The 18,576-nt window shown below is 36.0% G+C and overlaps 1 protein-coding gene and 1 pseudogene across 1 annotated transcript in view; one reads left to right on the top strand and one right to left on the bottom strand.

The window, feature by feature from the left end:
- Nucleotides 1-18,576, bottom strand: part of ADGRV1 (adhesion G protein-coupled receptor V1) — a 544,366-nt gene that overhangs the window by 436,602 nt on the left and 89,188 nt on the right. The window contains exons 22-27 of the mRNA XM_059175461.1: nt 18,289-18,465; nt 10,290-10,470; nt 8,991-9,193; nt 5,199-5,328; nt 1,910-1,990; nt 104-243 (exon numbers count right to left, since the gene is read on the bottom strand). Of these exons, the coding sequence (XP_059031444.1) occupies nt 104-243; nt 1,910-1,990; nt 5,199-5,328; nt 8,991-9,193; nt 10,290-10,470; nt 18,289-18,465 (912 nt within the window). The remainder of the gene's footprint in view (nt 1-103; nt 244-1,909; nt 1,991-5,198; nt 5,329-8,990; nt 9,194-10,289; nt 10,471-18,288; nt 18,466-18,576) is intronic.
- LOC131831495 (small ribosomal subunit protein uS12-like) lies at nt 12,402-13,036 on the top strand (annotated as a pseudogene).

Here is an 18,576-nt window from a genome sequence, read left to right as displayed (position 1 = left end):
AAAAAATAAATAAATAAATAATATAAAGGACACTTTCATAATACAATAAAACAGTTTTAAAAGAACAGAAAGTGTCTAAGAGTGGAGGGAAAACTGTACTCACATTTAATGTAACAGTGCTATACCCATCTTCTGGTTCAGTTCCGCTGACAAAGAGTGACTCAGGGCTAAATTCAAATATACCATGAGCATGGTCAGAAGCAGCAATTGTCACCAGAATTTGTGAGGCCACTCCTAGACTGGCTGCATGGGTAAGTTCCAACAAATAGCAAGAAAATGTTAATAAGTAATTTACAAACCAAAGGAAAGCCAAGGAACAACTTTTTGAGAAGAGTTGTACCATTCATTGACTACGTTCTAATTTGTTTTAGAAAGAAAGGCAGACACAAATGGTGGCCACACATATTCATGCTTTTATGACCTTTCTCTATTTTGGCACCAATGTGATATACAAGTGCTGTATAAGCACTTGGAGATGAACAAGGAAAACTTGTTTTCTTTTTCTGTCCTATGAAAGAGAACATTCTTCCACACACAGTATATGAGGAAAGTCTCCCACGATCCTTGCTGACCTCAGAAGAACATGAGCCGAAATGCCTCTTACCTTTATGAAACAGTTTCCCTATGATTTTCAACTATCTGACTGAAAAGATTCTTGGTTTTTAATGTGCATTAGTTCTAGGCCTATTTTTTCATCCCATTATGATATTATAGATCTACCTCTCCTGGCCCCAAACACACCAATCTTATAACTAAAAAGGTGCCAATTTTACAGAAGCATTGCATTTTTTCTTAAGAATTATGTCCAACTTTTATGTTGCATTAGTATATGCAGACAAGAAAATGAGCAATTCCAGAAGTAACAGAGTAATTAAATATAGTAGTTACAAGAGGCATTGGTGGAACTTAGAAATGAGAGAGGTAGGAACATGAGTTCTAACCTTAAAACATAAAACCTGAAATTGTGATAAAGGAGTATCTGAGGATTAGAAAAATTCTCCCTTGAGAAATAATTTTCTCTCGATACAAAAAAAAGTATCTGAGGTAAAAAGCTGAATCATGTTTGCATAGGAATCTACTTAAAATCTCTTTTCAGTAATCCCACCCATGACTGGCAACTTATTCTCCCTATTTATTGCCTTTTTAACTTCTTTTTTCCAAACTGTTTTGATTATGCTGAGTGAAATAAGTCAAGCAGAGAGAGTCAACTATCATATGGTTTCACTTATTTGTGGAGCATAACAAATAGCATGGAGGACTTGGGGAATTAGAGAGGAGAAGGGAGTTGGGGGAAATTGGAAGGGGAGGTGAACCATGAGAGACTATGGACTCTGAAAAACAATCTGAGGGGTTTGAAGTGGCGAGGGGGTGGGAGGTCAGGGTACCAGGTGGTGGGTATTAGAGAGGGCACGGATTGCATGGAGCACTGGGTGTGGTGAAAAAATAATGAATACTGTTATGCTGAAAAAAAATAAAAATAAAAAATTTAAAAAATGCTACATATAAAGACTGCTGGCTCTTTTTGTAAGTAAAATAAGCATGATACATTTAACAGGAAAGTATAAATGTACTATTTCTCTCTTTTTAGGTATTCAAAACTATGCACTTTATGAATGATAGCAAAACTTCTATTACAGTTAGAATCAGGACACTGTATTGGGTTCATACAGAGGCAAGTCTGGGCTTTGGAGGTAGATAAGGACTTGATTCTAGCTTGATCACTTCCTAGTTGGGTAACTGTGATATGGAGCAAATACTAATTTATAAAGTTGCTGCTATGGATACTGAGATAAAATATGTAAAGAACCTGCACATAGTAGATGTAAATAATTGGTCAGTATTGTTATCTCTAAAAAGAGAAGTTAAAATAAAATGAAGACTAGTAAAGGGCCTTGGATCAGCTGCTTACCATGCTTGTGAATAGCTGGAAGGAAGAATTCCATGTCCCCGTCACCACTACCACTGCCATCAACCCTAAAGAATTCAGTCACTTCACAAGGAGACACAGAGACACACCCACACAATACACATTGACACAACGAGAAAATGGAGAGCTCTTAAAACATATCCAGAAAAGAGGAAAATGTAGTAATATTCACCCAATGGAATGCATTCTTCCATAAAAGATAAATTATTTGAAGTGGTAAAAGTATAACATTTATCAAGCTACTTATTTATTAAAAATTCATCCATAGCTTTAGGAAATACTCCATGTTAAGTTTTAATTGGTATTTCCCATTTCTGTCAACTTAACCAGTTGTCTCTTTCACTTACTTAAAGCAATGTAAATTGCTTCTATCAATTTATTTATTTTTGTTTCTAACATTTTAAATATTTTTAAAATATCTGTGGTTGTGTACAATCACACACTTAGGCCTATATGACTATGACTATGACAGAGTCACCTTACCACTCACCACAATCAACTCAAAATTAGGGAAATGCACCTAATATTTCCCTCGAAGCATATGTTCAAATTCCCACTTTATTTACCGTTCTCAGACTTGATCACCCTGTTGCCACTGACCTGGTAGAAAGAACCCTAGACAAGTAGTCTACAACAATCTGTTTCGGGCCTAGCTGTGAAATATACCCACTGTAAAACTTTCAGCAAGCCATTCAAACTCTTGGTACTTCAGTTTTCTCACCTAAAAAATGTGTTGCCTTCTACAGAACTGCTCTAAAGACCAAATAAATAATGTAAAAAATAAAGTACTTGGCAATATAGGAAGACTGTGATAAAAAAGACAGTGGTTTACCCTCACTTCCAATAGACTTAAGCTCCGCCCATTAATTTACCAAAAGTTTGCAAAGAAGACAGGAAGTGTACTGATGATAGCAGTGGAAAAGAAGATTAAGAGGCAAGTCCACAACCAGACCTATGTGCTTCTATCAGTGTCCTTGACTGACATGCAAGTTTAAGATCTGCCCTGCTCTTCTGTTCTTCCCCTCAATAGGACTGGGATCCACCAGACATGAGAATTTATGGCACCCCAAATCTGAAATCATCTTAGAGACTTAGGAGGCAAAATGAATTTTAAGGAATATCCAGTACATCCCCCATATTATCTGCAAGTCATGAGAGACGATGGTTCAGCACTATGCACTCTGGCTAACATAAAACATCTATGCAGGTAGGTATCTTACATACAGTCGGTTTTACAGACAAAACGATATGGAATGATGGTTGCTCCCCTGACTCTCAAAAGAATTTAGTGCCTCACAATACTGTACTTCTTAGACAGTCCCTACTATAACTGGGGGAATAGAAGCCACTGTCTAGATTTCTTTACCTCCAATCCCAACTCACTGAGGGAAAATGAGATTCTCTGCCACTATTGCTTACTCAAAGTCTGCAAGATTGGTTTTCAACTGAGTACTCATGCACAATTAATACCTAACAATGCATATTCTACAAATATGGGAAAAGTTTCTATATAAGATACCAAGTATCACTATGATCAGAAATATTACTTCTGAAGAATACTTAATGTTTCTTATCAATCAATAATGATCACTACCATTTTCTCTATTCTATAAGTATTGCTAACTACAAGTGAAACAAAGAACAACTTTTCAAATATTTTATAGTGGCCCCTAATTACTGAAGTTGTGTCATGAAAATATGATTTGGAAAATGCAAGGACTTCTCTCTGGAGGACAAACCAAGCTGGTATTTTTACATGCCATCCTCCAAACAGGCCATCCAGCATGTTTTTACTGCTTTATGCAGTCAACCAAGTTGCAGCACTGTTTAACCATTTCCCTGGTTTGCTTTCACCTGGGCTTTGGGAACACAGGGAAAGAAAATTTGGGGATATTTTCCATACTTAATCCAAAGTCTCATTACATAGTAGAAGACAATTTTAATATTTCTGTTTTACTCAATCTCTCCTTTTGGGTGGCTTATATAGTATTATAACCTTCTTCATTAAACCATGAAGATAATAATAAGAGAGTAATACCAGGTTTTGGAAGGAAGAGATTATCCTGCTGATACCTTGCCAACTCTCAGTTTCTTACATTTATAAAGAGACTATGGTACATATCACATGCATTGCATAACACCCCCAGCAGCACCTGAAAATTATACACATTAACACTTCTGTGAAGAAACCTATATAAATAGTTCATCCAAATGGGATAAAGACTATAAGAAGCATCTCTTCAGTGCAGAAGAGTTTTGCCATGAAATGAATCCTGACTCCAAAAATCTTTGAAAATTGGAGATTCTGAATATCAGAATTGAGGATAAAGTGCTGTTGACCTGTCTTATTGATAATCATTCATAATAAATTATCTAAAATGGCTAAATTCACCTGGGCTACACCTGGAGATAGCTGTAAAGAAGCTACCATGAAAACTGAAAGAGTAAGAAAGGAAAGACATGATTTTAGGAGCACCTACTATGAATGACAACTATAATTTGGTGATTCACTCAGGGGGTGCCTGGGTGGCTTAGTCAGTTGGGCTTCCAGCTCTTGATTTCAGCTCAGGTAGTGATCTCAGGGATATGGGATCAGGCCCATGTGGGGCTCTGGGCTCAGTGAGGAGTCTGCTTGGGATTCTCTCCTCCCTCTCCCTCTTATACAATCTCTCTCTCAAATAAATAAATAAATCTTAAAGTTAAAAAAAATAATAATTTAGTGATTCATTACAATTATACTATTCTTTTTTACATATATAAGGAAATATTTTGTGCTACATAGAAACACATAATAATAAATATATTTCTAAGTTAAAAAAAAAAAAGAAAATCAAAGCACTCAACTTGGAAAAACCAATGGGTAATAAAAGGGAAAAAAAACCCAGCACAATAGGTGGTATCCTTATAATAAACATTAGAAATATTAACTCAGAGTTAACTAAACCTCACAGCAAAAGTCTATGTAAACAAAACTATGAGTTGAATATTAATTTTTAAGACTAATTTTCTAAATTTATGTAGGGAGATAGAAATACTCTTTTTACCAAGAAAAGAAAGCAATTATCCATCAAAAACTGTCTACCAAATTTATCTGAAGTAATTATTAATGTTTAGGATGCTCTTCCCAAAGACTAGTAACTCACACATTTAAAAAAAAAAAAAAAAAGTAACGTTGATTCAAAGGATTGTATTTCCTTAAGAGAATCAACTATCCTCAAGACAGATGAACAAGAAAATATAAATATTTGATACATTTGAGTAACCAGCTTACCTCCTCCCTCCAAATTCAGTAACTCAACTTTAAAAGATTTTTCCAATTCCGGGACAGAATTATCAGTGATATTAACAGAAATATATTTGTATCTTTCTCCTGGTTGAAATTCTAAGGTACCGGAAACACTCTGAAATACAAATAAAAGATTTATCCACTAGATTATAATTATTCTGTATATTAATGTGCAAGATGAGAGTGTCTTCTATGTCCCAAATTATTATAAATACTGAAACAGAAGAACATAAGTAAAATATAAACCTGAAAACACTTAAGTGGATGTGAATAGTGTTTGATATAAATTTTAAATAAATATTCTCCAACTAAGTAAAGCAGATGGATTTTTATTTCTCTTGTTTGTCTATTCATCAAAAAAGCAGTCCAGGCAAATGAGAAATCTGAAAAGGTGACATCCACAAATTCCTAAATTAATTCAATGAGATGCACGAAACTCTTGACCACATATATTTAGAACTGTTCAAATTATATCAGGGTAATGTAAATAATCAGTGTGTAACAAAGCATTTTCACATTTTCATTCTGAGAATTTCTCCAAACAATAATAAATATCAGTCTACTGGGCATTAACGTTTTCTTGATTATACTTGCAACTGCAATTCACAATATAGATCTCGCATCAGAAAAGTTCACATACTAGAGGAAAAACAAAAAGTTATTTAAGTTCAAAGTCTCAAGGCCCTTTTTTCCTCCCCAACCTCATTATCTCTTATATAAACATTGTCCCCTCAAGTCATGAGAACACATTTAAAAGTTTTAAATTTTAGTAGTGTTAGCTTGTGTGGACAAACTCTACTTCATTGTCAGGAGCTATTAATGATCTCAGAGCTAAATTGAGAAACCCATGTACAATTAACCTAATCATGCATTTATTTACTTTTTTGGATATTTATCAAATGCACATCATGTACATGGTACCATTTTAGATGCTTGGGATTCAGAAACAGCCAAGACAAATCTCTAGCTAGATGGCGACCATTCTATAAGGAGTGTTAACCACATAATATAATAATTTGAACAGAAAAACAACTGCTATAAAAGGCATATAATAAGCTCAAGAAGGAAGTAATTAACTGTGCCTAGAGGACAGTCATCAGTGGAGTAATTCCACAAGTCTTAACAACAGAAATAATATTTGACTGTCTTAGGAAACCATCTTAACTTGACCTTAGCAATATCCTACATGATGAGCCATTTCCTCTTCTAGAAATATGTTCTTCTCTGGTATTCCATGATATCACACTCTCCTTTTTTCCTTACGTTTCTAGCTCATTCTTTTTAGTGTTCTCTGTTGATTTTAACAGTTGCCTTACAATCCCTAAAAACTGCTCATCAGACTCTCTTTAGAGTCTTTTTCCAAAAAAGGCTACCATGCATTTAGACTTCAAATAGTATTTATACATTCCCAACTCCCAAATTCTTGTCTCCAACCTCTGCTATCCAAACTTAAAACTTAATGCCTATTTCAAAGTTTTCTTATCATTTCTGTCAGAATTTTTAATTCATGATTTTCCCTTAAAAAAAATCTATGCCTTATCCAATCCTCTCTACAGTACTAAATTATATAGCAGCAAGTTGTTTGTGCCAGGAACTAGGGAGTCACTTTTGACACACTCTTCTGCTTTATTCTTTGCACTCAACAACTTTCAAATCCTGCCATTTTAACTCAAACACGTTTCTTGGGCCCACCTACTTCTTCACATCTACGCCATTAATCAGGTAGTGAACTCCTTACTGGCCTTTCTGCATCTAGTACTTTTATCTTCCAGTCCATTCTCCCCCATTCTGACTACTGAGCTTTTATAAATACATAATACCTTTCAATTACTTAGCTTTGTTTTTAAAATATAAGGCACAAGTGTAGCATGATCTCTAAGGCCTAGAAAGGTCCAGTCCCCATATACCTTATCTTTTACCAGGACACCTAGCTCTCCACACTCTGGAAACACTGGTCTTCTTTCTGCTCCTCATTAGGACCATTTAACCATTTTAACCATGCCATTTTACCAGTCTTGAATAGTTCTTTCCCCCTTCAGTTAGTTTAATCATTTTCTCCTTAAACTTCAGAGCTCAGCATAGGTATCACTTCCCTAAGAAAGGCCTCCTCAACTACCCTATGTCAATACCTACTTCTCTCCCAGGGTACCAACCTTGAACATTCCTATGACTGTGATTCAATCATTAATTAGCTGTTTTATATCACAAAAGCTGGAAGTAAGCACCTGTATGGTGGGGACCAGCTATACCTTAGCATTGAGAATAAGGTTAAGAAAAACGATATCTGATATTCAATTATCTCCTCTTCTATAGATGATCTTTCCTGGCACTTCCCCTCCATCCCCCAACACATGTATACTCACACATACAGTCTAAGAAGTCTTACTTTTGTGGTAAAGCAGATCAGAGAGAGATGACCCATCAGAGAGAAGTGAAGAAAAATTATCACATTTTCAGGGACAAGCAAATATCACAGTTCAAAGTGGAAACCAGTGACATACAGAACATCTATGTACCAGTACCCTAAAAATCATCAGAAATGTCTTCAAGGGTAGTAGATTTCTGATAGTTGTGAAATATAGGGGCATAGGTTTTGTTTTATTTCTTTTTAGTTATTAAAGAAAATGATAATCCAACTGGAGACTGGGGATTTCCAGACTACCTAGATATTGGACACTATCCAATATAAGGACCAAAGTATTTCTCTAAGGAAAATGCAGAGAATACTAAGCTAAGCTATCATGTCTTGTGCAAATTGTTACATATCAAATTAAAGATATAATATATGTCAAGGCAAGAGAAATATAACTTGCCCAAGATAAAGAGTTTGAGAAGGAAGAAATCTGAGAAAGCTTCTCTAACTGGACTACAGCCAAAATTAATTAAATTCAATTAGCCAGGGTTTCTGAGGTTTAAGGAGAAAAGCGTGTACAAATTACTGGATATGTACCATTGTGTGGGTTTTGTCAGGAAGAAGGAGAAAAACAGGAAAACTAAAATTAAATTGAAAGGAGATAATTCTTTGGGAAAACAGAAATGTTGGAGGATATAAAATACTTCCTCAGAAGTACAGCCAAAAAGAAATTATGAGCATTTGCCTAATACAAATAAATATTTGTGATAATAAGCAGTGATTACTGAGTGTCATGATATATGTGCTATGTTCAGGACATGACACTTAAAATGCTGCCATCCAGCCTCAGAGCAATCCTGGCCAGCAGATATTATCTCCTCTTAATGATAAAGAAACTGAGATTAGGAAGATCTGAGCTCCCAAGACTACCCACTTAGAAGACCAATTAAAACCCAGACTGGTACAGTTCAAAAATCCCAATTTTCTGTTTGCCACTACCACACTGCTGCTCACTTGAACAAAAAATACAATGAAAATTGAAAAGACACGGGCATATAATTTCTTCACAAATTTGGTCCTATTTGATGGACGCAGACATGAGGATTTAAAATGTGTTAGAAACAGAACTGTAAATTCACCTGATCAAAACCTGTAACATTAAAAATAAATAATACAAATGAAAACCATGACAAATAGAAGGTGCAAGAGGAATCATCAGTATGATAGCTACTTAAGTGTCAGGCTTCGAAGAACTGAAGTAGTTTAATTTCTAGAAATGTAAAACGCTAGAGAGCCATCAGTGCTTATTTTCTGTGTTGAATAGGATTAGTGCCAAGTCCCTTCCGGTCAGTCCTCCAAGAGAAGCGTTGAGACTATCTGACAAGTACACATATCATTTCCAAAGGACTAAGGAATATATATACCTGATAGTCCTCAGGACTGAATGCTGTCAGTGGCACTGTTCTAAATTCTGCCAGAACCCTCCCTAGGAGGCCTTGTGCCCGGACGACCAGTAGCCTCACTTCTCCATCTTCCTCCTGCACAGTGACGTGTGGAATACTGCTTGCAGGCAGGGTCATCGGGTCCTCGGGCTGGGGGGGCAGCCCTGTGGAGAACTGAAGCAAGCCTGCAGGACACAAAAAGAGGCAGGATATTCTGGCCTCAATTATTCATGGAAGAACTTATTCATTTGAAACAATCTTGCATGATTATTTTGATTGCCAGAATAAAATTCTGAGGGCTTTCATTGGAATAGACTTACGTGAAGATTTAACATGCTTTTGACATAAACTATGTCAGTAAGTTCTCAAAATGTTAAAAGTTAAAATGATAATCTTCCTTGTTTCTACCCAGAGAATCTTATATTTGAATCTCTAGAATTCATTCTTGGACTTAGAGCAGAACATCATTAATGCCACCCCAAAGGATCTGCAACACATTTAAGAAAAATTAAACTAAGAAAATCAGAGTTGAAGAGCCTCTCAGGTTTCCTACACAGAACTTTTAATAGTTGTTCTTGCTTTTTTCCTACAAAAGAACTGTTATCTTTCAATGTAGAAAACCAGTCTCAATTTATTAGGATGATTAAGAAACTATTAAGAAAATTATCACTTTGCAGCACAGACCAAAAAAAAAAAATTAATATAAAAAGACAGTGATAACTCTACTTCTTGAAGGTTAACAAAAATTAGGAAGTACTTCAGTTAGTTAGGGGTAACATATCATAACAGGATAGTTTAATTTTGAGGGTCCCTGGGTAGCTCAGTCATTAAGCATCTGCCTTTGGCTCAGGTCATGGTCCCAGAGTCCTGGGATCAAGTCCTGCATCGGGCTCCCTGCTCAGTGGAGAGCCTGCTTTTCCCTCTCCCTCTCCCACTCCTCCTGCTTGTGTCCCCTCTCTCACAGTCTCTCTTTCTCTCTGTGTGTGTCAAATAAATAAATAAAAATCTTAAAAATTTTTTTGAAAGTCATGAACAGAAATACTTTCTTTCATTTTAAATTCATTTAAATAATCCTGTATTATTAAACTTCAGAAATTGATCTTTATATTTTCTTTCATAAACAATATCCTTCATAATGGCAGTTTAGAATTTCAAGAGCCTAGAAGTTAGAGGGCCTGAAGTTCTGTTTCAATCATTTGCAAAAAGTCCCTTAAGAAGTTCTTAAGTAGACCAAGTACACCCAGAGAAAAGAGGATTATTTCTGCAAAAGGGCTTGGTTACCATATGGATGATCACTAGCTTTGATCGTGATATCTGTTGTTTCCTTTTCGGGATCTATGCTTGCACCACTGGTGGGGGTTGAACCTAGCTTCCCATCTCCAGGAACTGCAGAAACCAGCGTCACACGGAAATACTCATTAAGCTCAGGAATATCATCATCAAGGACATATATATTCAGGACCTATAAATGCAAAAACGCAGAAGCATGAAGCAATGAGGCACAAAGAAATTACTGAACACCTACCAGAAGAAAATAAAGTAGCCAATTAAGTTATACTTAACTGAAGTTACTACTTCACATGATACATTTCTTAAACACTAAACCAGGGAGAAAGAGAGAGACCAAAGAAAATAATTATTTTTAAATAATAATGGGTGCTGAGCAGTAATATTTTTGGCCGAAAAATGTCATATTCATTTGATGTACTAATCTATCAGTGTAATGTTACATTGATCTATCAATGTAATATCACATGTTGCTTGTAACAAAGACAGTGGTATTACCAACCTCAGGGTACAGAGTTCCTAAGTGAGGAACTACATGTTATCTGATGGGATGTGGTGGGGTAGTAGGAAAGGGCAACACATACATGTCTAGTGCCTGACATACTTAGTAGCATTTTAGAAAAGAGATTCACAATGGACCTTGAAAGTCTGGCACAAGCAATCCTTCTAAAAATTAGCAGTAACTCAGACATGCTCCACAAAATTTAAGTCAAAATTTGAAGTGAAAAAATTCCCCCTTCCTTTATTAACTGAATAAGCATGTTTTGACACCTATAATGTGCCAGGATTAGAGAAGGCTCCAGTTGCTAAGAGGCTCACAGTCTATTGCAGGAGAGAAATCATGAAGAAAAAATTTAAAATGCAATATAAAATGCTAGTTAGTAGGTTTGTTGTTTAATTCTGAATCACAAAATACAGCAATCATAGTGTTTATTGCACATATATAATAAATATTAAGTTAATAATTAATAAATATGTGCAATAATATTGCACATATTTATTTTTTTTCTCTTCTTTTTTTTTTAAATTTTTTATTTTTTATAAACATATATTTTTATCCCCAGGGGTACAGGTCTGTGAATCACCAGGTTTACACACTTCACAGATCTCACCAAAGCACATACCCTCCCCAATGTCCATAATCCCACCCCCTTCTCCCTAACCCCCTCCCCCCAGCAACCCTCAGTTTGTTTTGTGAGATTAAGAGTCACTTATGGTTTGTCTCCCTCCCAATCCCATCTTGTTTCATTGATTCTTCTCCTACCCACTTAAGCCCCCATGTTGCATCACCACTTCCTCATATCAGGGAGATCATATGATAGTTGTCTTTCTCTGCTTGACTTATTTCGCTAAGCATGATACGCTCTAGTTCCATCCATGTTGTCGCAAATGGCAAGATTTCATTTCTTTTGATGGCTGCATAGTATTCCATTGTGTATATATACCACATCTTCTTGATCCATGATGGACATTTAGGTTCTTTCCATAGTTTGGCTATTGTAGACATTGCTGCTATAAACATTCGGGTGCATGTGCCCCTTTGGATTACTACATTTGTATCTTTAGGGTAAATACCCAATAGTATTGCACATATTTAAAATGTTATAAGATATTAAATCAATAAATAAGAAATATGACAGAGTTATGCACATAATAAACATACCAAAAAAACCCAACCAACTCTACCTACTAAAGATTTTACAACAGAGAGCTTTTTTTTTTTTTTAAAGATTTTATTTATTTATTTGACAGGCAGAGATCACAATTAGGCAGAGAGGCAGGCAGAGAGAGAGGAAGAAGCAGGCTCCCTGCTGAGCAGAGAGCCTGATGTGGGGCTTGATCCCAGGACCCTGGGATCATGACCTGAGCCGAAGGCAGCGGCCTTAACCCACTGAGCCACCCAGGTGCCCCAACAGAGAGCTTTTAAGCAAGTCTTAAGGTATTAGCTGCAATTGTAAATAATAATGGGAAGGGAATTCCAAGTGAAAGAAACAATACGTATAAAGGCACACAGTGCATGAAAGAATAGGCTTACAATTAGACCGCCATGACTGCAGCAGGAAACACGGATAGAGATAATCAGGAGTCAGACCACAGGGACCTTTTATGCTATCATTAAAAAAAAAAAAAAGAAAAAGAAAAGGACTCTTTTGCTTAGGCCCATGGCGCCAGCAGGATGGGCAGGTGTTCAGTCTTCATACAGCCAAGAAGCTCCTTGGCCACTGACAAGACCAGGAGTGGCATGACATATAATACAAGAAAGCCCATTTGGGCATGGTTCTAAAAGCCAACACTGTTAAAGGAGCTTCCCATGCAAAGCAAATTATGTTGGAAAAAAGGGTGGAAAGCCAAACACCCAAATTATGCAATCAGGGATTAGGTCAGGGTCCTGCTGATCAAGAAAGGCAGAAAATCACAGCCTTGGTGCCAATGATGGTTGTCTGAATTTTACTAAGGTAAGTGCTTTAGTCTAATGTAGTTTCTGTTCCTGGAAGAGTTTCTCCCAGGTTTTTATATCATGAACGGGTATTTTTAATGATTGCCACTGACGCCAGAAGTAAACTGCTGACTTCATTCTGGGAAATGATGGAGTTCTGACTGCTGGATTTGTTTGCAAAGGTCATGCTATTGGTGACATTCCTGAAGTTTGCTTTAAGCTTGTCAAATTAGCCAATATCTTTCTTTTGGTCTTATACAAAGGCAAGAAGGAAAAGAGAAAAGACCATGATCACAAATTTTGATGGTGAAAACATGACAGTAGTAAATTTCACATGCCAAAAAAAAAAAAAAAGGACTTTATTCCATAGGTAGTGGAGTAAAACTGAAGAATCATAAGCAGGAAACTGACAAAATGAGAATTTTGTTTTAGAGTAAGTATCATGGCAGAATGTAAACAGAGTGGACAGGACAAGAAAGGATACTAGAAGTTGAGCTAGGAGGTGACTGACCAGAAATAATGAACTAATGCAGTGACAGTAGAGATGAAGAAAAAGAGATAGATTTAAGATTTGTTATGGAGATAGAAGACCCAAACCCCGATGTCTCACTTAGTACAGCAAATGAGAGACAGAAATGAATGAAGGGTGACTTCCTAGTTTCTCCCAGAAAAAAGGGTGACAACAGTCTGACGACAAACTAACTCCAAATGCAGTCTCCAAACTACTAGTCATGGGCCCAAAAGCATTTGGAGAACATTTTTTTTAAGTAGTTTTTCTAGAGTTTGATTTAGTACATCTGAGGTAGAATCTGAATTTAGTTTTAATGTTCATTTTTATCTTGATTTTAAATTAGAAAGTAATATACGGCACAGCCAATATGCTCTCAGAAAAATTACACCAATTACACAAGTCATGTCAGTGCTCTTGAACAAAAGGGAACAATATTTATTCTGAAGATTTAAAATGTCTTGCTCTCAGAAAGCAAGCTAACAAATGTTGCTCTGAAAAGTAATACCAAAATATCAAGATGTACATTAAAAATAAAGCAGTAAATATTTTTAAAGGGTTGAAGCATACCAAAGTACTCATTCATTTTAGTGAAATGAAGACCCTATCAAGGTATAAATAAATGTATTTTACCTGGTAACTCAGTAAATAACAACAAAAAACATTTGTCTTTACTTTATGTTACTATATGTTCTATATGCTCTCCTATTTTCTATTCAATTTTTAAATTCTTCATCGTAACTTGCTTAATTGATTTCATAATTAATGGGCCATTTAAAAAAAAAACTTGAAAAACACATTTCCAGTGAAATTTCCAATCCTTTAGAAACACACACACACACACACACCCCAGACACACTGTCCAGACTCCTTTGCAGCTAGGTTTTCAGATACGATTTAAGTATATTCAGTTAGTTACACTCCCCCAATATCTGGAAGGCAGCAGAGAAGTGGAGGCTCCCTTACACTGCTGTCTGTGCTAGAAAGTACAATCACGGAGCACTAGTGATAGCGAGGTACCCTGTCGTTGGCTTGGTAAGACAGAGAGGCTGGTATAGATCTAGCAGACATGGTGCTATAAGCGAACCGCACTGTTCAATGTTATTATTCTGTTTTCAGTGTGAATTATTTTTTAAGGAAATTAAAAATGAGGGGTGCCTGGGTGGCTCAGTGGGCTAAAGCCTCTGCCTTCAGCTCAGGTCATGATCCCAGGGTCCTGGGATCAAACCCCACATCGGGCTCTCTGCTCAGCAGGGAGCCTGCTTCCCTTCCTCTCTCTCTGTCTGCCTCTCTGCCTACTTGTGGTCTCTCTGTCAAATAAATGAAATCTTTTAAAAAAGAATTATAAATGATAGAAGGAAATATTTTCAATAAATCTTGACAAGCGTACATATAACTATTTTCCTGACTAAAATGTGATTAGTTCTTTTCCCTTCCAAAATGTGTACGAATCCACTTTATAAAACAATGGTTTCAAATTATATCTTCATTTCATAGTTGGTAAATTCCACAAGGGAAAATTGTGGAACCAGCCCTGTTTTCCAAATAGAAATATTAAAAAAGGACCATATACTACCACTTTAACTTGGCTAAAGAAAAACAACACTTTAAATCCAAGAGAGTGAAAAAGACAGCATCAGATTAAAATACGGTCCTTAAAACTGAATAATTTTAGCCTTATGAAAACTTGCTAGTTTTCCTAATTTTCCCAAAGACCAGCAAATATTTACCATGGCTCTATCTGAAGCCTGCTATTGGAGGAATTTTGTTATAAAATATTTAGTTTCTTCTTCCCCCAAATTATAGATTTGATCATTCTTCTTTAGTATTAACTCTAAATCTGTCTCCTCTCAATTTTATCTTTTTCATCCAATTAACTCCTAACCCCCTTAGAAATTTTCTCATAGATTATACTTGCAATCATTAAACTATTTTACTTTGTCACTAATGACATGTAAGTTATTTATATTTTTAATGAAAAATTATACTGATGTGAATATCTAACATGATAGACCAAAAGAATGTTTAAAAAAGTTTCTAATAGCAGGCACAATCTCATCCTGATTTCACTTGTAAGTGCCACTTATTTCTGGAGCACCTATTCAGAAATATGATGATAGTTCACAGAAATTGTGATAAAATTGGAGATCACTTGAAACAAAGAAAAATTAGTTCACTTTCCCATATTAAAAAATAAAGTTGAGATTATAGTTACAAGAACATCTCAGTGCCTGATTAGAAAGCAGAATACCATTAAGAATTCTGCAGTTTCATAATTGTTTGTATTTCTTTGGTGTTGGTTGTGAGCTCTCCTCTTTCATTCATGATTTTATTAATTTGGGTCCTTTTCTTTCCTTTTTAATAAGTCTGGCCAGGGGTGTATCAATCTTACTAATTCTTTCAAAGAATTAAAATATGCAGGGAATCATCTCAAACTTTTGGTACCAGTTGAGACCTGATTTGTGACCCAGGATGGATCTATTTTGGAAAATGTTCCATGTGCCCTAGAGAAGAATGTGTATTCTGTTGCATTCGCTCTGGATATATCTATGATGTCCATCTGGTCCAGTGTGTCATTTAAAGCCTTTATTACCTTGTTGATCTTTGCTCAGATGATCTGTCCACTTCAGGGAGGTGGGTGTTAAAATCCCCTAATATTATTGTATTACTGTCAAAGTGTTTCTTTGATTTTGTTATTAATTGGTTTATATAGTTGGTTGCTCCCACATTAGGGGCATAGATGTTTAAAATTGTTAGATTTTCTTGTTAGAAAGACCCTTTAAGTATTATATAGTGTCCTTCCTCATCTCTTATTATAGTCTTTTGGCTTAAAATCTAAATATCTGATATAAGGATTGCCACCCCAGCTTTCTTTTGATGTCTATTAGCATGGTAAATGGCTTTCCACCCGCTCACTTTCAATCTGGAGGGTCTTTGAGTCTAAAATGAGTTTCTTGCAGGCCACATATCGATGGATCTTGTTTTTTTTAATCCATTCTGATACCCTGTGTCTTTTCATTGGGACATTTAGCCCATTTACATTCACAGTAACTATTGAGAGATATGAATTTAGTGTCATTATATTGCCTGTAAGGTGCCTGTTACTGTATATTGTCTCTGTTCCTTTCTGGTCTGTTACTTTTAGGCTCTCTCTTGGCTTAGAGGACCCCTTTCAATATTTCCTGTAGGGCTGGTTTGGTGTTTGCAAATTCTTTTAGTTTGTGTTTGTCCTGAAAGCTTTTTATTTCTCCTTCTATTTTCAGTGACAGCCTAGCTGGGTATAGTATTCTTGGCTGCATATTTTTCTTGTTTAGTGTTCTGAATATATCATGCCAGTCTTTTCTGGCCTGCCAGGTTTCTGTGGATAGGTCTGCTACCAAGCTAATATTTCTACTGTTGTAGGTAACAGACCTGTTGTCCTGGGTTGCTTTCAGGATTTTCTCTTTTTCTCTGAAACTTGTAAGTTTTCCTATTAGATGATGGGGTATGGACCTATTTTTATTGATTTTGAGGGGGGCTCTCTGTGCCTCCTAGATTTTGATACTTGTTTCCTTTCCCAAACTAGTAAAGTTCTCTGCTATAATTTGCTCCAGTATACTTGCTGCCCATCTTTCTCTCTTTCTTCTTCTTCTGGGATCCCAATTATTCTAATATTATTTCATCTTATGGTATCACTTATCTCTCGAATTCTCCCCTCATGATTTAGAGTTGTTTCTCTCTCTTTTTCTCAGCTTCTTTATTCTTCATCATTTGGTCTTCTATCACTAATTCTCTCTTCTGCCTCATTTTTCCTAGTGGTGAGAGCCTCTATTTTTTATTGCCCCTCATTAATAGCTTTTTAAAATTTCAACTTGCTAAAATTAATCAGTCAGAAAACGACAGGTGTTGGCAAGGATGCAGAGAAAGGGAACCCTCCTACACTACTGGTGTGAATGCAAGCTGCTGCAGCCACTCTGGAAAACAGTATGGAGGTGCCTCAAAAAGTTGAAAATAGAGCTACCCTATGACCCAGGAATTGCACTACTGGGTATTTACCCTGAAGATACAAATGTAGTGATCCAAAGAAGCATGTGCACCCAAATGTTTATAGCAGCAATGTTCACAACAGCCAAACTATGGAAAGAACCTAGATGTCCATCAACAGATGAATGGATAAAGAAGATGTGGTATATATATATAATGGAATACTATGCACCCATCAGAAGAAACAAAATCTTGCCATTAACAACAACGTGGATGGAACTGAAGGTATTATGCTGAGCAAAATAAGTCAAACAGAGAAAGACAATTATCATATAACCTCACTGATAAGAGGAATTTGAGAAATAAGATAATCATAGAGGAAGGGAGGGAAAAATGAAAAAGATGAAACCAGAGAGGGAGACAAAACATAAGAGACTCTTAATCTCAGGAAACAAACTGAGGGTTGCTGGAGGGGAGGGGAGTAGGAGGATGGGGTAGCTGGGTGATGGACATTGGGAAGGGTATTTCCTATGGTGAGAAAAAAAAATTAAAAAAAAAAAAAAAGATTTCTGCAGTTTCCCATTGAATCAGCAATAATAAATAACCCAAAATGACAAACCTTCAATCCACACCATTTTTATTATATTGGTATTAAAGAAAAGATAAAACTGTAACACACATCATTCAAAAATCTTGTTTTTCTTTTTACATAAATAAATACAAAAATGGGGGCACCTGGGTGGCTCAGTTAGTCAAGCATCTACCTTCAGCTCAGGTCATGATCTTGGACTGAGTCCCAAGTCAGGCTCCCTGATCAATGGGGAGTCTGATTCTCCTTCCCCCCGCCCCGCAACCGCTACCCCCTACCCCCAGCATGCTTTCTCTCTCTAAAATAAATAAATAAATTCTTTAAATAAATAAAATCTTTAATAAATACAAAAACATTTTAAACCATGGTATTTACCTAATGATCTAAATACTTTAAATTGCCTAAACAGCAAGATGCTGCAAACAAATTACAGAACCAACAGATAAAGAAAAGCTTTCTAATAGGCTTTCAAGGAAACAAAGAAGGTAGCATTTACCTCAGATCTCTGCCAAGGAAGGAATGTGATAGTTCCACTGGCATTAGCAAAATCGTCAACAAGGTAATTAATGCCATCAGATTCGATCTGTGAGATGGTGTAAAACAGATGCACATAATCCAGAGCTCCTCTGGTTCGCTCCACCACACATGAAATGGTGGATCCCTCCTCTGCAATCTGAAATTGATCATAAATTATTTATAAGTACACACCAATTCAAATCAGTGATAAAATTATAATACTTTCATGGAGTCCTTTTACCATTATCTTAATTCTGTAACTTTCTAA

The sequence above is a fragment of the Mustela lutreola genome, chromosome 5 (genome assembly GCF_030435805.1).
Source record: "Mustela lutreola isolate mMusLut2 chromosome 5, mMusLut2.pri, whole genome shotgun sequence".
Classification (NCBI taxonomy): Eukaryota; Metazoa; Chordata; class Mammalia; order Carnivora; family Mustelidae; genus Mustela; species Mustela lutreola.
Note: the sequence above shows the minus strand (reverse complement) of the source record. Positions and strands in the feature narration are given on the sequence as shown.